Genomic DNA, 21532 nt, shown 5'->3' with positions numbered 1-21532 from the left:
AGAGAGGGAGAGGGGGAGTCCTGATCAAACTGTGTGTGTGTGTGTGTGTGTGTGTGTGTGTGTGTGTGTGTGTGTGTGTGTGTGTGTCTTATAACTTTGGATAAACACTGCACTGAGTCATCCAATGACTACACACACACATTTTCTATTTTTGTGGAGACATCAAGCTCAATCTTTTAACCCTGACCTTATATTTCAATGTCCTGACCTTAAAACCACACGTCACGCCAACTCCAACTGCAGCAGGTACCCCAAGATCAAACCCTGTGATCTCCTAACTCATGAACATTAAAATCAGCCTGGTTATGTGAGTGCATGTACACACAATGATTGACTTGGCCTGAGCATGACCTAGACTGTCTACATATACAGCAGTAACCACCACCCCAATGTCCCACAATGATCATTAGACCAACATTAAACTTGCATCAAAACACACAGGACATCCTGAAAGCCAAATGTTCCACCCTGGCTTCACCGCTGTTCCCAGTCCAGAGCAGATCAACAACCAACCTACACCAGCAGTGGAGGTCTGAGTCATTATTGATGACTTGTACTGTTAAGTGCACAGGAAGGTACACTCAGCGGGGAGAAGTGATTCTGTTCTGCAGGGTCAGTGTGTGTGTGTGAGAGCGAGAGCTAAAGACTCATTTAAGCTTGAGTCATCACTCCCCACAGGACTGGTGAGGAGGTGCGAAAAAAGGGTGGGTGTCTCCACGGAGGAGTCTGTCTGACACGCAAATATACACTTGCTCTCGCACGCGTGTGCATTAAAACACCGAAAACAACGCAAACACCTAGACAAGTCGCTGTGTTGCACAGCTATTGAGGGGAATGTGGAGCGACATTCCTCTGTGTCCAGCTGATGAGTGTGTATTTTGGCAGCAGTGAGGGACTTGGGGCCAATGCAGCTGTCCCAGAAGAGCAACTGGTCAACAGTGGAGTCTTATTTATATGGAGTCCTCTACTCAGCCTGTGACTGACACTGGAACATGTTAAAATTGACTGCAATGCACTGTCGGAAACATCCGGTCCAAATGAGATCTGAAATGTGCATCTCTCTGTGCCAAGTGAGCACATATGTTATACAATCAACCGTTCTTACACATTTCTTTCATAAGCACCCAGATATCAGAGAATATGATCACGCTGCTACAACACTTGTTTGTTTTGTGTCTGCATCCTAATTGCCAACGATGACCGCTGAGAGCTGATCCACGTGCTGCTCTAACGCTGAGTATGCACTGAAAGAGTCTAGGAACAACTATTCCTGGCCTGATGCTGGGTTTCCATGGTGACACGGGAATCTGCCAGACAGGGATGCGTCTGCCAGGAATACTGTCTCAGTCCTCTGAGCGCGTGTATATGTGTGTGTGTCTGTGTGTGTGAACGTGGTACGAGTAATGTCAGGCTAGTGTTCAAGAGGAAGTACAAATATCGACTACTTCCAGCGTACTCCACCACCTGAGCTGAAAGATGGGGGAACGAGAGGTCGATTCAGTGGCTCGAGACAACAGATGAGGGGTTTACACAACACACCAGAGGTCATTTTTGAGTGTGAAGTGAGGCAGCAATGAGCGAGTCTGTAAGCATCTTCCTTTCTCAGCCTCAGAACACCCCGTCCTCTCCACCTCCTCTCTCACTTCTACCCTTCCTGTAACCATAGAGACCACTGTTGCCTGAAGCGAGGTTTTCTCCCAGACAGACGTGGCGGTATCAGATGAAGATGCTACACGTACACATATGCACACAAAAGCAACACAGCTCAATTTAAAGAGCTCCTGAACAATCTCTGTAAAAAGGTGCTTTCAGCTGTGGACATGTACTGTACCTTCACACAGATGCAGGAAACAACAGGATGTGGATGCCAATCAAATGACTCACAGTAAATAACAGCCTTTTTAGACAAGGAGCCTTTAATGTCAGTCTGACCATCTGCAGTGTTAAACAGGGAAGACAGATTTCACTTTTGTTGCAGAGGCTGCACAGTTTGTTGTGTCTCTAATTGCTGTCTGGATCTTTTTTCGACTTGTTCTTTACAACTTAGGTGCGTCTCCATGTCACCTGTCCAAGGAGTTTAGATCAGTTTCCTGCTCTCGGAGGCTGCATATAAAACACATGGTCCCAGAGTTCAATTGCTAAATACCAGCTGTGAGACATTCAGTTCCCTTTATTGGACAGAACTTCACCTCCTCTCCTTCAGCAGCCCCACAGAACCATTCCTGATCACTGACTCATGAGGAAAAAAATGCTTTTGACATTAACAGTCATCACATAACACAGGAAATAAGGCGAGCTTATTATTGAGATGGCACTGAGCAACAGAAGAGGTGAACTGACAAGGATAAGACGAAGAATGGCTTGGATGTACAGAACAGTGTGGAGGTGTGATTCATCTGAATTACAGTTTGCCTTTATCCTCAAATGACCACACACAGTACTATTTGTGTGTACATACTAGCTCCAACAACATTAGATTTCTGCTCTTTTAGTAATACCAGCAGTACTGTGACTTGTTATAGTGCACAACTGTAAGTGGCTTGGCACAATCTAAGTGGTACTTATGTGAATTTTCTATTGCATGTGCTTGTTCAGACTGCAGGTTTTGTACCCATTAGAGAAAAATGAAACAAGCGGAGTACTTGGTCAAAAAGGTTTAAGTAGCTCAGCAGATGACAACAACAACTCTTTGGCAGAAACAAGGAAAGCACTTTTGGCTGGACATGAACATAATTTAAGCAAATGTTACATTACTTAAAATGATCACTTCATACAGGAAGCACCCTTACTGTATGTATATATGTATAAGTATCAGAATCTGGATGTGTACAGTACTTAGGATGCAGACATTTCAGATTGTAGCTCATAGCTAGATTATTGTATCTTGCAATGGATCCTACTACTTGTATGTCCTCCACCCCATTTTAAGAAGGTACTACTAAAGTCATACACCTACTGGAATTGTCTATTTCCTTCGAATCATCTGTGAACCCTTCAGTTTCTTCCCCCTCACTTACAGATGTGAAACTCACATCTCCTGAAGAATTCTCATTAATCAATTCTACTTCAATAAATATGTGCAACATCCTCTCAAATTAAGAATAGATCATGTTGAAAACCAACAGGCAAGTTAGATAAAAAGCAACAAGGCATAAACATGAGAAACAAAATACAAAGTGCAAGGAAAGGTCCGACATAAGTACGAGAATGTGTTTTAAACACATTGTGAACTGGATTTACGATCTAAACCAGTCAGAAGATATTTTTCACAGTTCCTGTCACACAAAGGCCCCGCTTACGAGACATGTTACTCTTGCTAAGATAATAGCAAGCAAATCAAAAACAAATTCAGTGACAATACTTGGACATTTTGTGCTCCAGTAAGATTTTGTCTGCACAGAAGAGACATTTACTGTCACTGTATTTACCACAGAGGTATAAAGTCCTCATAGTTCGCAACATGAAGTCAGTGTTAATGAATAATGTGTAGGTATCTGAGATCAGGGTAGAGAAGGTTGGCCAGCAGGGCCAGAAGTCGGGGTGAGTCTCTGAGACAGTGTCCTGGGTAGCGGATGAACTGGACAGCCTTATTCACAGAGTCCTCTAACTCAGCATACTGCTTACTGCTGGGCATGGCCTCCAACATCCCCAACATCTGCATCCACAGGAAAAAAAAAAGAGAAAAACACAGGTTATTTTTAGGAGATAATTGCAGACTAGAAAATGAAAACACTGTATGTGCAGTTTTGGCACATACTTGCTGTGCTTTTGCAGAGAGCTGCAAGTCGGTGGAGGGCTGGAGTCGAAGCTCTGTCTCTGATGGTACCTGGACCGACAGAAAAGCTGCCAGACTGCGCACTACCACCCTGAACCTGAATTCACAACAGATTCCATAGATATACATTAACAGCATGTTTGTCAACAAAGGTAAATACATACTTTACTCTGTGTCCGGCATCCAGGTGTCTTGATTTGCTGATAAAATGTAGTGAGCTTACCTATTAGAAACAGGGGATTTCCTCCCCAGGCCTATAGCTCCTAGCAGTCCAGAGTTCAGCCTTTCTTCTCCCAGCTGAAGCAGCCTGGTTTGCAGCTTCAACAGATTCATGACAACCCCCGACACTTCTGTCTGGCCTGCCTGCGGCTGCAGCTGTTCTGCTGACAGATGCAGCGCTTTGTGCCACCAAAGAAACAGCTTGGCTTCGTCACCTGGACCACTGCACACACACAAGACACATCATAGCAAGTGTACTGGTTAATACACCTGAAAACTAACTCCAACACGTTATAACTAAATCTAATGATATTAAAACTTCAAAACGCAAACAAGGAAATGAAATGGATAATTGGGGAGGGGGGGTCAAACCTGGGGAAGACCTGATTGGTCCATGTGTTAATTAGAGCCAGTGTCCGCCTTTCATTAGCTGCTGTATGTTCAGTATTGAGGCGCTGCAGGATGAAGGCATAGAGTGTCAGGAAGCTTCCTCCTGATTGGCTCTCTGAGAGAAAGTCTTCCACTGTGAGCTCAGGCACCTGCAGCGACGCCAACACAGGACCCCAACCTACAGACTCCTCCTCAGCTAAAGAGGAAGAAACAAAGAGACCAACAGTGGGAGGAGAAAACATGAGTCCTTGGTATCACATTAAAATATACAGTGATACACAGAGAAATGTAAAGCGCAAAGCCACCTATAAATATGACCTCTTAACATGTGTCCTCTTACTGAAATATTGCACAAGCTGAACTCCTCACGGAAAAAGTACAATAGTTGTAATTTGTTGGAGCTTGATGGAGTTAGTTAGTTAGTTGGAGCTAAAACAAACCCTTATGTGTTTCGTTGCTTACCGTGGTTGAAGTATGCTGTGATGCATGCCTCCATGATGCGCGTCATATGTCGCACGGATGCAAGACAGCGAGAGCAAGCTGTGAGAAGAGGCAGAATGGGAAAGCCCCTCCCCTTCCTGTCTAGCCAGGTAATGACATGAGCAGCAAGTGCCTCGCCTGTTGAGACGCCCACTCCGTTTAGCAAAGCCAGAGCGCTGCTGAAGAGACTGCAGAATGCCATGTGCCTCTGCTCCAAACCCGTCTCTGCAGAGGACATACAGAGGAATTGATAAATGATAAAAGTACTGATCACTTGTTAGTGTTAATGTTAACAATGACAGTAAGGACATCTGACCTGGTGGGTTGAATGTGATGATGCTCTCCAGAAGTGTTTCCAACTGAGCCTCCAGGTTGCTGAGGTTGATGCTGCCTCCTTGCTCCAGAGTCACCAAAGACTGCACACACCAGCACACATACACTCCGGCCTTCAGCGTCTCCTCCTGACAGGTGAAACATAACAGAGATTTTAGATTTCTGCTTGTTTGGGCTAATACTATACAGAAACATACTTTGAATGTTGGTTGTCATTTATAACACTTCCTACATGCTATAAAACATATTCCAGGGCACACAATGGCTGTGTCCCCAAACCATGAGCTCCTGCCTCCTAAAAGGGTTAAATGTCACAACATTGTTTAGGTATTGGCTTGACAATGTTTGACACTGTAATGTAAGATGATTTCCACAGCTTTTCATGTAAAGATATTTTTAGGAGCGGATCTTGAAGCAGCGCTTGTAATTTTTAAAAGAACTGTATAAAACCACTATTTCTCCATGTTGGAAAAACATAAAGCAGTGTATAAATTATCTTTCGGTTGGTCTGTATCAACAGCAACAATAAAGATTTACGTGTTACATTTATGTAATTTGGCACAGTGACACGGAGCTGGCATAGGAAGCTGAACTGTTTAAGTCTAAATTTAATGCGGATATTCCAAGCCTCCCACTTTTACACATGATGTGCCTTCCGGAGGCAGTGGAGGTGCACTCATGAATCCTGATGTCCTTTAACATTAGGGCTCCTCCATGTAATAAAGTTGCTCAATGACAGCTATATTTACATTCACTGTATATATTTATATGTTTGCCCATTTATTGACGTGTTATTACACTTACGTCTTAATACTCAATCATGAGTGATGTTTAAAACCTTGACTGGGTTAATACACACAGTACTTTTTGAGGTTTAAACCACCCTTAATATTTTTAAGCTATAATCCAGTCTAGAAGAACCTTAAGAGGTTTATACTGCCTTAATATGTCCTTGTTTTCATGTTTAACTTGTAACACAAACAGCTTTGTATTATCTCACCTGGTGTGGAGCTTCACTGGGGCAGATGTGGAGCCCAGCAGCACTACGCAGGGATTTCAGTAGAAGCTGAGGTGCAGAATCAGCACTGAGCAACAAAGAGGGAGGGTAGTGGGTGCTAACATATCCCAGAATGTCCTGGTATGAGGTCTGGTCCAGCTGATGCCAGGGCAGAGAGGTAGACTGGACCAAAAGGCTCAGCAGAGGTGAGTCCTGTGAATAGGGGAAGAATACAATTACAATATATGAACATGGGCAAATGAAAACATGTAAAGGACTCTACACTCACCTGCTGACTCAGGAGCTGTTCCTCCTTCGCCAGAAAAACCAGCATGTATAGAAGATAGACCAACATAGTGTGTGACTCCTTCTGAGTACTCATGTCTGGTAGAGTCGGATATGTCGTAGGTATAGACATGGGAGGTGGTTGTAAGTGGTCACTTAGGACGCTGACCCAGTTAACTTCACATAACACCTCTCCCAGAAACAGGAAACAGCTCTTGGGACTTCCTCTTTCCACCTGCAGGAACAGGAAAAATGGGAAAATGAAGAAATATGCAGTCTGGATGAAACACAGAGCTACAAACAAACCTCTTGAGTCTTCAAAGAGAATATTTTTTATTTTTGATTATACTGTACATCATTATGTTTCACTCCTCCTCAATATAACCTTTACATTTATGGCTAAGCTGATAATGGAAAGTAATCCCAAGTTATAGACTGGTCTACCCAGAACAGATAACTGGCTAAAGCTGGATTTTATTATTGTTTGAATTATGAAAGTGACAGTTAGTTAGAGGTCCCTTTACCTTTCTACTGCTTGTGTCTATCCCTATTTTAGTGTTCTTCTCTATTTATGTATTTATAGATAACAAACTACTACTGTATCAGTATCTGGACTTTGATTTCTGTATTCATTATGTTATACTATTTAACCACTGCAGATTCTGTAAAGCAGCCTCCGTATTTTGGTTTTAAAAGTCTAGGGCCAGACTATAATTATGTCAAGTCAGGCTAATAATAGGAGCTGGAGCCAAGGAGAGAGGTTTCAAATTAAGATCCCTTGTGTCATGTATGTCTGGATGAGTGTAGATGAGGGTAGAGCGTCTCACATTGAAGAGTTGCTCCATGAGCTGAGTGTCAGGGTGCAGATGTCTCCAAGGAAGGCTGCGGAGGTGTGTGTGGTACAAGTACAGAAGGTACTCAGGTGTACGGGGAGATGTGCAGCTCTCACAGTACTGCATCATACACAGCCACAGAGCCCCTCTTTGACCTGGGAGCAAACGATCTGCAACCAAACGCATGTCATAAACGACTTTAACTGACAAGCAGGCAACAAATTATGGCAGCACAAAAACATAAATTCATGTGTGAACCCACCTCTGAATTTAAGGTGCAGAGTGTCAGTGATTTGAGCATACAGTGTGACCATGCATCCTGCTGTACTTGCATCTGTCTCCAGCCAGGGGTAACACTTGAGGTTGCTGAGACAAAGAGACACACATACTGACATTTTCTATTTACCACGACAAACACCAGGAGAATCACTGTACAAACTTTTGGCCACATTGGAAACCTTAATATGGTGAGATTGAACTACTGCTAAAAAGTAAACAACTTCTGTGTGCTGTTTGTGTTCAATTTTATGTAACAAACAGCGTGCATCAAAGACAAAAGAATATCTCTCTGTAGATTTGTAGTACTACAACATCACAAGCATCTGCCAGCCACCTGAAAAAAGAAGTATACCTGCAGAAAAAAAGATTCAGCTAATGAACTACGGATGTTTTTTATCTGCTGCCCTTTCTGGTCTTCTGCATGTGCTCATCTGTTCCACTGGCAGAGCCTCTCCTCCGTCTAAACCCAGTGACTGAGATCTGAGGATGTGACACACTTACCTGGCATCATCAGTATCCACAGGGAAGATCCAAGGCTTGAACAGCTTTATAATCTTACTGTGAAGATCCTGCACAGCTGCGAGAGTGCAAATACATGTCTCTTTATAATCACAGATAAGAAAAAGGATATGCACAAATCAAGACAGACATTATAAATGATGATGATCACAGGTCTTCCTACCAGTTTTCAGTTACCTTTTATTGTTTTACTGCTGCCCACTGGCTCTCTGGCACAACTGCTGAAGTGCACGTTGATCAGACATCCAATCAGATGCTCCCAGAAGGAAACAACCTCGCTGATGTAGGGAGTCCAGGCAGAGTAAAGGCCGAAGCTGCGGAGGTCCGGTTTGCTGACACGACTCCGTAGGAAATAATCACTCAGCCACTCAACTGTCTCATCCACCTGTTAGCAACCAATGAAAGGCCAAAGCATCACACAGTTGTAGTAATGATACTATGACATCTCGCAATCTTCGTCTCGTTTGACTCTGATACATGATGCAAGCTGATGTTAGCTATTAAAGATTTAAGTCTAATACCAACACCATTTGTTACCTGCTGAGGAGAAAGGCTAATCGGGGCCCTGTAGGGAGAGGCAGCACGGCTGGAGACATCAGATGTGTTGAGCACTTGTTCTGCTTTGTTTTTGCTGCTGCGGAGTGGAGGTAAACAGCCCAGCACTCGTAGAGTCACCTTCCAGCACTCTGGACTCAGTAGCTGGTTTGACGAGCCTGGTGAGGTTTTACATTAAACATCTGAAATTAATATTCTTGATACAAAACTTTATATTTTGAGGGTTTGCATTTGTGGCTCCATTTGACATCTAATTTCATAAGACTATAACAAAAAACAATGTTGTGTGTGTCGATGAGGTGATAAATTACCTCATAGATCCGCACTTTGGGTGCAGGACTGATTTTGTAGATTGAAGTAACGATTCAGCTAACTTTGATGGTGTTCATTAATTAATTTGATCTTTTTGTTGGTGGGAAGAGGAGTAGGCGGCACGCTTTCAAAGGCATGAATGTGTTTTCTCTGAATCACTTGGACGAGGAACAACAAGACTTTTCAAAGCAGTTCTTTGTAACTGCGTATGTGTAACAAGAAAGGAAAGCTGCTGTTAAATGCCATTCTCAAACAATTCACTGGTTTTAATTCAGAGCTAGTGTGCAGTCTGATGTGGTCTAACCTTTTATTGTGTGATGCCCTATAGGCAAGAATTTAAGGTAGTCTAAAAAGGTATTTTGAATGCTTAAGTGATTTAAGATGGCTTTCTTAGTTAATTAATTAATTGTTACACTTATACACACACACACACACACACACACACACACACACACTCTCTGTGTCTTACTATTCATTAGTAGACGCAGACAGTCACTGTAGTGGTCAGGGAAATGGTGGCGTAAAAGCCAGGTCCAGTGTTTGGTAAAAAGATGAAAAGGTGTGAGAAGTTCAGGTTCTGGGTCTCGGCCGCAGACACACATTGCTCCATGGATCAAGTCCAGCAAACGGCTTCTCTCCGAAAACACAGGGTGGGCTTCATTCAGCCAATGGGACAAATCAAACTACAGGAGGAGGCACAGACGTGGATGCTGTAAATGGGCTGCTACAGGTATATCCTGTGTTTTAGTAATATTGCATTTGTGTCAGGACTAACCTTAGTGAGCAGCATGAAAATGACATCAGCGCTGTCAAGGTGTAAGGATGTCACAATGTCTTGGTAGAGGGAGACGAGTTGACTGGGTGCTGCGTTAGGAGTGAAGAATGGGGAAAGGAGAGGGCAAAGGCGCCTCTGCTCCAGGATGGTCTTCAGGACACGGCCGCACTGCTCTGCATTACCCTGGATAAAGACCTACACACGAAACAGTGATAACACAATTTACGAGCAACTTCTATAATAAATTATGTTCAGCTAGAGAGTAAAGCTGCTCCTTTAATCTGTTCAATTAGTCACAGTAATGCCCCGTTTATCCCCTCGCTGTGTCTGCTCAGCAGTAGGCGGTCTCCTTGCTTGCCTTTGCTTATGTGACTTCCTTGCTGGTGATTTCTTTTACCTGTCTTCAGGTGTACATGCACACATGCCTATATTTGAGTAGATGTGTAAAGAATATTGTGTAAGATAACTACCCAAATGCTGATGTTGTATTTGTGAGTGTGCTGCGTGATGGGTTGTTAGATGTGTTTTTAATTTTTTTAATTAGGGGATTTTTTTGTTCTTTTTGGCATTTTAGGTTTTTTTGATAACTTTAAGTGCAGAGGTTAACCAGAGGGGAGGTAGTGAATATATCTTGGGCCTTAAAGACACAACAAATTAACGGTGGGTATTTTAAACAAAGCTAAAAAATGCTTACTAGAAATACTTTGTTCTAAATACGATGTGTAAGTATGTTTGTGTGGGCGTATGCGCACCTGTCCCAGGATCTCCACACAGGAGGAGAGGTACTGGCGTGTTGGTGGATGTCGCAGTGTGTCTTCACACACAAAGGAGACCACCTGGTAAAAGACTGACACGCCAACCTGCTGCACTGCCGTTGATTTCTGTGCCTTATAGATATTCACCAGAGCCCTGAGTACACAGTTGATGTCAAAACATCAGTGTTTATAATGTAATCTACCTTTTTGTTAATATGAACTATGATAATACACATATTTAAAGTGATCTCTTTATACTAACGTGATGAAGTTCTCAGTGTGGACAGCAGCCTGTGCCAGGCTCTGAGGTGGAGGAGCCATGGCGTCAGTTTGGAGCTTCTTGATGTCCCTGCGCAGTGACGTTATCTGAGTCTGCACTGCCTCCTGTCTCTGGACACGCTCACACTGCATGGTAACCCGGAAAAACATTTATTATATCGAAGAAATTACAAAATGTACAAAATGTGACTAGTTTGCAGTTTTAGTGGTCGTACTGTGACAGTGATGTTTGCAGGTCCCTGGCATGGCTGCCCTCCCTTTCCTTTACACTCCAGGGCCATAGTGACTTGTTCTGGTTGGTTTTTATATAATAGAGGAAGACTCTCCAGCAGCTCCTGCTCCATTGCCACCTGCTGGGCCTCACGAGCCACTGCAATCCTGAAATTAAAAACAAGCATTTTTGACTGAGTGTGTAATAAGTTTGCATTCCTGTGGTTGTATGTGTGCACAATGATGTTTGTAGATTTCTATTATACCTGGCCTGGTCTTGCAGAATGCTGAGGTCCTGCTGTAGCAGTTCAGCAGCAGCTTTAGAGTCAGTGAGACAGGCTGTGGGGACTTCAGCCACAGGAGCCCTCTGCTGCTGCAGCTCTGGAGCTGGACGGGGAACTGGATGCTTCTGCAAGTTGGACAGGATGCGCTCGCTTGCTGTCCACACAGAGACATCGAGCAGAACATCAAACGGATGGAGAACATCTCATGAACATTTCATGCAAATAGGTTGAAATCGTTTTAGGATTCTAAAAAAAAAAAGTAATTATTATTGCTGAAATATTATTGATACTGAATTTATGAATGTGTGTTTATGCTCACTGTGAACATCATTATCATAGTTCACCATGCTACTGGGTATCTGCTTCAGCTTTTATAACACTTTAGACTTTGTACCATTGTTGAGGCTGGTGAAGTTGGTGAAGCCAGTGTTTTGTCTGTGCAGGAAGGTTGGCTCACTCTGTACCTTCTCCCACAGAGATAAAACTTCCCTCACATCATACTGTAGACGCTCCTGGTCCACATACTCCAGCCACAGCTCCTACAAGAAAACACGACACACAGTAAAATGTAAGAACAATATGATATAATACACCACAGCTGTCTTATGTTTTTATTCAAAAATTCAGACACATATAGACATATTGAGACACAAACACCTGTTGCCGCTGCATGACCTGTGCCAGTCTATGTGGTTCATACTCTGGAGGAAGAGAGGGAAGGTACACTTCTTGTTTCTGCAGAGTCTCGTCATCCATCCACACAGCAAACACACCAAACACCCTGCAGACAACCAGTTAGCTGAGATCTGAGAGCCCTACACATAAAAATGGCTGCAAGTATCTGCTGAAGAATATGAAAGAATGCACACATTAAACATAAGGGACCTACCTGACTAGTTCTGTGTGTAGCTGAGGGGAGGTGAGATAAGGAGGATGGAGATTGTCCAGGGCTTCTTTACCCTGGCTATCTGATGATGGTGCGGGTGGGGGCACCCTAAGGGCCTGACTGGCAGCATGGTGAAAATCAGACACATCCTGAATTCTCTGCCTCAGATCTTTAAGTATAGCGGCCAGAGATGAAGCCTGGAAGAACCTTTGCCCGATACATCCTCCTGGAGCCAGCCTGGTGGACACCAAACACAAACAGACATTATATAGGGTATCTTCTCCGGATTTATTTGGCTAAGGATATATGTTTTTGTATGCACTATACCCATACTCAGGCCCAGGCTGCCTGAGGTAGAGCTGTAGGAACTTCTGCCAGACCAAAGGAAGCAGGGGATGGTCAGGGGGTGTGGCTAAAGCCTGACATGCCCAGCGATACACCTGCAGCCGCTGCAGAGATGGGGCTACTGGCAACTTCAGTCTCTGTTGCGCCTTCTGGCTTAGACACAGACACACTGTTAATATGATCTATATACAACACCCAGAATCATGGACCAGCAGTTGTCAATTCTTAGTGCTAAATGATACTGAATGTTTGATCTGATCAATACCAATTATACAATAGTCCTGGTATTTCCACCTCAACAAATATACTGTATAACTTTGTGTATACCTTTAAGGCTTGTTCTGGGGAGATATTTGGCTCAGACAGGAGCTCTTGTTCAACACAGCGTCTCAGCTGAGAATCTTCCTCAAACAACCCCTCCATATTCAGCACCAACCAGGCGAACCAAACCTGCAGAAACACAGCACCTGTCTGTCAGGAGGGCTGAAAACTTTACTACTATGATGAATAATGCACAGCGTTGGTGCTGTGGGGACCCTTACCTCTTCACTGAGCGATTGGCCCTCTATGAAGGAGGGTGTGGCATTTCCAGCAATCCAGCCAACCAGGGAGGAGAGCAGTCCTCGATCTCCATGGTAACCCAAGGCATTCTGCATGAAAATTTTATAAAAAGAATCACAAACACCGTTGGTGCCGCTGTCTTTGTTGTTGTTTATGATGAATGGTAGTGTTTCATCATGGTGTGGATTAACTAGGTAGGCCTGTTGCTAGTATAGCACTAAAAGTTCAAATTTTTAGCAACACCAAGCTCTTGCTCTTCCTCTGAATGTGAAATGTTAATGCAGTATTAGTACAGAGTACAGACAATTTACAAAGTTAAAAATCAGGCATCTGCCCCTTTGAGACCCCTGAGAATTCCTACATAATGCAAAGCTCTAACAACACTTAGTAAATAAATACCTTATGCTGCTGGTACAGTAGTTTCTGCACATATTCCTCCTGGTGGTGTGTGAATGCAGCACAGCAGATCTGATCCATTAGGAATAACACTGTTTTGTCTCTGTACCACAAATTCTGCTGAATCAGAATCCCCACCCAAAACTCCAGCACTGCAGCAGCTCCGACACGACCAGGCTGTGAACTCTCCACCACATGACTCTGGCAAATAAAACACACACATTTACACGTCACCTTTAATTTGGATGTTTAAATGTACAGTCCAAAACAACTTCTAAAGGTCTTGTTAATAAGCTTCATGTTAGTAGAATCTAAGTCTTAAGTCTAAATTTTTCTTCTAATCATTATACACTCCTTATATATTATGGCTGATGAACTGAAATATAGCTGTATTATAAAAGACATATCCCATATGTATTTGTGACAAACCTGAATGACACTGTTGAGTAGTCGGACATTGTCTCCATAGATCGTTCCTGTAAGGAGAGGTGCAACCCGATGAGTGACCTGCTGTGTCACACTCTGAGGACACACGCTGTCGTACTGCAAGAATAACTGGATACAACTTACAAACCTGGCACAAACAGAAAGACAAGGACAACATTAAGAATATTTGCTATAATAAACCCCTTTCTTTCTGGGTGTTTAGATGCTGTGTGCCAAGAAAATGTCTTTATTACTGAGCGTTGTTGAGCAGGTAGAAGCTGAGAGGGTAGGTTGGGGGTAGGATGTTATCCAGCAGATGCACAGCTGCTCTCAGATGGCGAGACTGAATCAGATTCTTCAACAAACCGACTCCATCTGTACAAAAGTGTTCCAGACTAGAAAAACACACATATAAAAAGTGGATTAACTTCATTTTAACTCTCTGTATAATCCGTCCATAGGTTTTAGTTTATGCGTGAGTACAAACCTGTGTCCCACTGTTGTCATGGCAATGGACAGGTAGCTTCCAATAGGGATGCCTGCTTTAACAGCTCTGAGAACAGAGTGCATGCTGGGAGAGTGCGTGAGCTCTGGAGGTGGGTTTGATGCCAAAGCAGGGACTGACCACGCTCCTTTAGGGTTCTGGGCATTGCTATGGAGCTTCAGTCTTAGCAACAGTTGCCAAGCCCACTGGCTAAAGGATGCTTCAGGAGAGATACCCAATCGAAGGACACTGGCAAGGTAAGACACCTGAGGGAAAGAAAGAACGGACAGATGCAAAAACAGTGACGTAATTTTGTTAGATGGACCCAATAAAGGCCACACTAATTATTATTTAACAGGTGGATGTGTCACCTGTTTGATTCCCTCTGATATGAGGCCACTGTATGGTTTATCAGTAAGGTACTTCTGATAGGCTTCAGCCACCAGCAGAGCCACTTCACTGTGAAGAGATGAAGGCAGGGCCAAAGAACCATCCTGCAAGAGGAAACGGGTTCAGTCATCCGACTTACAACTGTGTGCTTCAATAATTTTTAACACACCCACAACTACCTGTGTGTAACCCCAGTTCAGACCCTCTAGGATAACACAGGACAGCCGGTTCTCTACAGCAGACAGAGGATGCTGAAGCAACCAGGCTCCGATCACACATATTTCCTCTGGTTGTGGCTGCCACAGGCTCAGTGGCAGCTCTTTACACAAGTACAGAGCCACCTAACACACAAAAACAGAGAAAATAAAATGTTTGATATGTTTGGCATTTGCCAACTTTTTCTTGAGAATGCAGATTTATTTGCTGCTAAATCCTAAAAGGCATTAGAAGATATCAATACCAACCATTCCTACAGTTTGTATGGTTTCTCTCAGTCTCTCCAGGAGCACTGATATGACATAAGGATGGGCTGTTGCTATGGCAGCCAACAACTCCCTCCCAACTTTAGAGTAAGTTTCTCTGGTGGAGACACTGACATAAGACACCTAAGACAAAAATAAGAAAAAACATTTTTAATATTTTTAAAGAATATTTTATTTGAAACTTTAGCTTCCTCTATGCTTCAGTAGAAAAATGATACATTTAAATTAATTAAATTAAATTACCTGAATATAGGTTTTGTTAAGTGTTGGTAAGTTTTGTACATGTTCAAATGTTTGTAAATATTTTACATCATCCACTCAACATAAAATTTGAGTTATGCAGAATCTACTTTATTTAACATCTGTTCTAGGGTTTTATTCTGTGTCTACCTGGTAAATCAGCAGAGTTATAGTGGTGATAAAGGCGGGGTCAGAGTGTTGTGTCGGTGTAGCCATGTGTGCAAGTGCAGTGAGGAGGGAGATGCCGTCAGAGCTATTCACTTCACACAGCCATTGCTCAAATCTCTTCTGGTGCTCTGGGTCTGTAAAAGAGACAGTGTGATTCATAAGTGGTTAGAGAAAAGCTAATAGAGAAAGGCAGAGACGATATGTTGTATGTATGTATGTTAGGTGTGTACACTGGTACCTCTGAGAGCCTGAATACAGGAGTGTGTGTCACTAGCAGTACTGAGTGTTTCTAGTCCTGCTGTCTCTGCACACTGCATAACATAAAGGACTTTCCAAAGCATAGAACTGGACAAGGTCCAATAAGGCATCTCGGACATAAACAACCAAATGCCCAGCCTGTGAGAGAGGAAACAGAAAATAAATGTAATAGTTCATTAAGAGGTAATAGTCCAGTTAAGAGATAAACCACATGTAGGTCCCTCACCTTTTGTTTCTGAGCACATGTAACACTGCTCTGAGGAAGAGATGGTCATATTCCAGCTGCAGTTTGTCCAAAGACAGGGAGTGTACCTGAGCGCTGGAGCCAGCAACACCAGTTAAACTCACATACTGGGCCCAGTGATCACTGACATAACACACTGTCATTCTGAAAGAAAAGAGGGATGACAAAAATATATAGATATTTAATGCTGTTTTATACAATGGCCTAACAAGCCTGAGCATACAGCTTTTGCGTAAATTATTGGTGCACTAACCGCATGATGTGTCCGATTCGTTTGACGAGCTGTCTGTATCGAGCTCTGTTGTAAGTTTGTAGGCCAAGAGCGAGAATTTCGATGAGTGATGATGCGAAAGCAAACACACGCATCATCTTCTGACTGGAGCAGGACTGGGGTTCATACACACCTGGAAACAATGGAAAAGTGGTTGGTCATTTCATACAATGATGGTCCCCCTACTCCTAACCCAAACCAACAGACAGAAAAAGACAGACTTGCTTACCGTCCTTGCTCATCCCCAGCATGTGTGAGTAGAGCTGCCGGAACGGGAACTGGGTCAGCATGGAGATAAGATCCTCCTCACATAGAAGTAACCAGCTGCTCTCTGGATCTTCATCCTAAACACAGTAAACAGCAGGGCAATTAGAAGTTCAATGTTAAAGTCATGACAGGCTCGGTCATAATCATACCTTGATTTGATAAGGTATATATAAATAAATGCAATTATTGTCTCTTTATAAATTTACCTCCTCTCCTCCTTCATCCACTAATGTCCAGTTGCCAGACTGAGGCCCAGAAGCTGTTGAGTTCTGGCTCTCACATGGTTTCATATGGCCCAGAAACTCTGCACGGTGTCTGAATGAAAACAGAAAAGCTACTGGTCAACCATGTGAGGTTATTAGACTTTGAAAGGATGACCAGGTGTCACGTGAAAAAACAAAGACACACTGTAAAAACTGAGGTGTTTAAAATCAGTTTAAAATCAGTAGATAAGAAAGAGTGATTTTAGAGGGAGGGCTAATTTATTTACCTGGCAGGTGACATTAAGATGGCCAGAGCTTGCATAAAGTGCTGCACCCCAGTGGCGTTGCCCAAGACCTGAATCTGTGACAGCAAAATGAGAACTCTCATCATCTGTATGTACAACCACTGACATGACAACAACTAATTAAGGATTAATTACATGAACTAAAGTAACTTCATACCTGAAGGAAGGATGCAGCCCATTTTCCCACCCCAGCAGGGCAGCACAGAAGATGGCACAGCAGATACAGATGCTCTCCTGATCCTCCAACATGCAAAAGGACTGCGACCTGGCAAGTGGACCACGACCATGTGAGAATACACAACAACAAAATACCTCGACCAGTGAAACAAGAAGGTTGTAAAGACACATAGTGTCTGAATATGTATTTATACCAATCGCTCCAGCCAGTGATGGATGTCTGTCTGGAACTGTGTGTCATCGAGGACTCTACGTGTGAAACTAAACAGGACACTGATGGCCTCTTTCAAGGGTTGTAAAGAACAAGGCTGTGTTTGATTGCCAGAACAATCTGAAAACAAAATGAAACAAACAAGAAAAAATATATAGAAAGTATATAAGAGAACATAAAAGTATTATTTAAGAGGCATATTAGGGCTACTTCAGTCTCACCTTTTAGCAGATGATACAGGCACGATTCCACCTGGAGGCGTGACAGCAGAGCAGTGTACGCATGTAGTGCCACCTTCTGATGGAGCAGCTCACTGCGAGTTTCAAACAGCCTTTTCAGCTCAGCCATCACAGTCTGACTGAAATCTGCCTGCTGGAATCGATGATACCCACACACCTTGGACTGGTCTGCACATACTCCCTGTTGGGACATAAATTCTATTAAACATTTTATGACAACAGAAGATAATTAAAGTTTACTATTCGTTTTTGCTTACTCATTCAAAAAACAAACAAACAAAAAAAAAACCTGAAGTGTAAGCTGTTCATCTCTGAAGCTCCAGAGACGGTTCTGTGTGCTCTTACAGTCAGAAGACTGTGTGTGCAGCTGTGTGTGTGACTGGGTCAGCTGTCTGCGGCAGCGCCAGTAATTCTGCAGCAGTTCAGTCAGTTCATGGTTCTCCTGCCGGGCAAGGGCACAAAACTGGGCTGCACACACTTCAACGCCCTCTGTCCAAGCTTGCAAACCTCCACCTGGCTCCCAGACACTGAGCTGTTCCAGTGAGAAGGGCTGCACAATGCAAAACATGAGTTGAGATAATTTCACATATTAATACATATGTATGTTATATAAGGACAAAATTTAAGTTTTAAGTTACCTAAGGCAATTTTTAAACTGACGAAAGGTGATAATTCTACTATATATTTATTTTTGAGGTCACAGCGATTGGTGAAGTTGTAGAAGAGTGCCCTTTATTAAGAAGTTTTTGGCCCCCTCACTTAGGTAAATGGAGTCTATTTACATAATATATGAATTATTAAGTTAATATTTAAATTCACATTTAAAACATATTTAAAAGTCAATTATGTGGAATGTGTGTGCAGTTGCATTAGAAAATGACTTAGAGTGAGCACTATGTGGTGTAATTAAACCTATTCTGACTTTTAACATTTAAACACTTACACAACTACATTAATTACTAAACTTAAAGTTATCTCTTGGTAAGTAAAATTACCTGAATTTCTGGAGCTCTTTGGGGTAACTCTGGGTAGAGTTTGCTCCTGGAAAGTTCAGCTACAGACTCCAGAGGCTGAAAACTCAAAGGAGAAGATTCCTGCTCAGGAAGTGCCAACACTGCAGGTCCTTTTGCACCATTTTTAACAGCTTCCTCACTGAGCTGTATCACAGCGCTCCCCTCCAGTGTAGGGAGAGATGGGTAGAGCGCAGGAGCACTTGGCGCATTTGTGATCTCAAACTGTGTTGGATGATTCCATGATTGTGTGACTGTGCTCAACTCTGTGGCATGTGGTGTAACTTTAGGCTCAGCACTTTGAGCTGCTACTCCACACTGCTCCTCTTCCTCGTTTTTTGACTCAGTCAGATGCTCTGTAACCTGTGATGACTCTGTTGACAAAATCAGACTTGACTGTAAAACATTAGTTAACACTGATGTGGATAAGGCCTTTGATGAGGAGGTCTGCTGCTTCTCAGAGTACAGCTCTGAAGGCTGTTCTGTGGCCTCATCAGGGTGAACAGGGTCCTTTGGTTCCTCCTCTGGTTCCTGATATGGCAGACTGAGGGGGATGTCAGTGAAGCCAGAGTTGGAGGCCTCATCACAAACAGCTGAGGGAGTTGTGGGTCTTGTTTCTTCTTCTGTCTGCTTCTGCTTCCTGGCCTGTTGAAAACAGACATTAAGATGTCACTTATTTTCAGCCTGTGCTATAGTTTTTTTTTTTATGCATGTGACACAGGACGTGTGACTGAAGAGCTAACTCTGTAAGCTCTGTGTTCTATCAAACCAATCCTCGTTAGAAGAGATCAAGCTTTCTTCCACCTCAAAAAAACATGTAATAATGCAAAAATGACTGCTTTAATTACCTGTGACTTTCCGCTGGTTTTTGCCTTGGTCTTCTTTGGTCTTACAGCCTCCATCTTTAGTATAATGTCAACTCAGCCTTTTCCACTGTTCAGATCACACTGACATACAGTTGATTGCGATGTCTCCTTGTGGAAACCATGAGCTGAAAACGATCAGTCCTCATATGTACCCTACACAGACACAAACCGCAACAATTAGCTGGAATAGCTAGCAAGGTCTGTTCTGTGATAAGCAGCCAGTGGCTATGTCATCAAGATAAACACTGACACTAGTAGTAAACAAAACACTCCGGTATGGTCAACAGAGAAAAGTCACTCACGGATGATATCCAGGTGACAATTTGCAGATATTTTAGCATAAACACAGTATACAGAGAAAACATTTTTGGAAATCGAAACCAGTCTATGCGGATAAACTCTACTTAGCTACACAACCGAAGAAGCTTAAACAAGGGAAAGCTAGGCTAACGATTAGCTGCTAGCCTGCTACGATGCATTTCTGTACTGTAATTTATCCCCCAGTGGTTCTAAGTGTTCCGTATTATTGCTCACATTGTCAAAAGAAAATGTCAACACATCGAGGTGAGTGACATGCGTCGGTGGCCCCGTCCGGTGGTCAGCTGTCATTTGTTTTGTTTCTTCCAGGAACTCCTCTATCGCGATCTTGGACCACGTGACTACTCCACCTCTCTACGGAATCCCGGAGAAGCCAAACTGAGTTTCCTCGCTCTGCTAAAAAGGTTTATACAGATGTCCTGCTTCACAAACCCTTACTGGTGAAGTTTACTAAATTAAAGGGCTAAAAAGATGAACAGACACCCAGGTAAAAGTTGCACATTAGGATTTTTCACACCTTGGCAACCCAAAATGTTGGCTAGGAGCCATTATACTGCATTAGTAAGGTCACTTTTTAACTTTGAAATATGACCAGTATGTCCAGTGTGAGAAGACGCGTACAATGTACAGTATAAATAACTGTAGTAAGTAATGAACTAGGCTACATTTACGTTGATACAGGTTATGTGAAACAAACAAAGTAAAAGTTGAGTGGGGAGTGGATGAAAGGGGTGAGAGGAGCCCTCTACGAGAATTAAAAACATGTTCAATAAATGTTGATTTATTAATGCAGAAAACCTCATTGGGACAATGAGAACAACTTCAAAACAAACAAACAAACAAACAATCAGCAAGTCATGTTTTAAAGTCCCCCAGAGGAGTCATATTTAAAGTCTTCAAAGTCACCAAACACAGAATGTAGAACCATAATAATCTGTAATCTGGTGTCATGGTTCACTCTTATGTCAACTAAAGTAATCATGCAACAAAAGTACATAAACCCAAAAGTAATCTAATTTCATTACATTTAACATTTGTGTGATATGAACCCAAGAAAAAAATACAAATGTATATTACAACAATAAACACAACCTTCTAAGTAGTGTGTTTTACCAAACTGCTGGTTAGTTGCATTTGATAGATCAGCTTTCCTTTACCATAATTTACTTAACAAGTATAATGGGATTGAGAATGGGTTGATATTTTATACCCAGCTGCGAGCTGACATAATCACATACGAATGTGTGTCACACTCATAACAGACCTTCTGTCTCAAAGTGTTGAGCCAAAACGTCACCCAACATGTTGCACAGTCTGTCAGTCTCCTGAGTGACCCTGGCAAGTCGTTTCCATTAAGGAAACCGACATGCCAGATGACATCCCAGACCGGGAGGGAGGCCGGAAGAGTGAGGCAGTGAGAATCATTGAGTTATTGGTGGGTTAAACAGTATGTAGGTTAAATAATGTCAATCACTTTCATATTTCACATTACTCATAGTTGTTAA

At 42.7% G+C, this 21532-nt stretch overlaps 1 protein-coding gene across 1 annotated transcript; it reads right to left on the bottom strand.

Annotated features, from left to right (window-relative positions):
- Positions 1-2639: 2639 nt before the first annotated feature.
- epg5 (ectopic P-granules autophagy protein 5 homolog (C. elegans)) lies at positions 2640-20363 on the bottom strand. The gene is made up of 46 exons (XM_026342846.1): positions 20244-20363; positions 19692-19862; positions 18829-19488; positions 18123-18383; positions 17816-18014; positions 17578-17714; positions 17364-17471; positions 17189-17262; positions 16905-17013; positions 16661-16775; positions 16414-16564; positions 16143-16304; positions 15897-16054; positions 15641-15792; positions 15233-15373; positions 14948-15109; positions 14750-14872; positions 14382-14644; positions 14149-14289; positions 13898-14042; positions 13472-13669; positions 13054-13161; positions 12839-12961; positions 12494-12660; positions 12170-12403; positions 11938-12061; positions 11675-11819; positions 11263-11434; positions 11002-11164; positions 10770-10912; positions 10505-10661; positions 9753-9947; positions 9447-9660; positions 8648-8823; positions 8288-8495; positions 8093-8168; positions 7575-7678; positions 7307-7482; positions 6484-6714; positions 6198-6407; positions 5181-5325; positions 4847-5089; positions 4367-4580; positions 3999-4217; positions 3758-3872; positions 2640-3655 (listed from the first exon to the last, which is right to left on the bottom strand). The coding sequence occupies exons 2-46, from the start codon at positions 19743-19745 to the stop codon at positions 3473-3475; spliced, it is 7758 nt and encodes a 2585-aa protein (XP_026198631.1). The 5' UTR covers positions 19746-19862; positions 20244-20363; the 3' UTR covers positions 2640-3472.
- Positions 20364-21532: the final 1169 nt, after the last annotated feature.

This window comes from Anabas testudineus, chromosome 9, assembly GCF_900324465.2.
Source record: "Anabas testudineus chromosome 9, fAnaTes1.2, whole genome shotgun sequence".
NCBI classification, from domain to species: domain Eukaryota; kingdom Metazoa; phylum Chordata; class Actinopteri; order Anabantiformes; family Anabantidae; genus Anabas; species Anabas testudineus.
The sequence above is the reverse complement of the archived record's forward strand: the minus strand, read 5'-3'. Positions and strand labels throughout refer to the sequence as shown.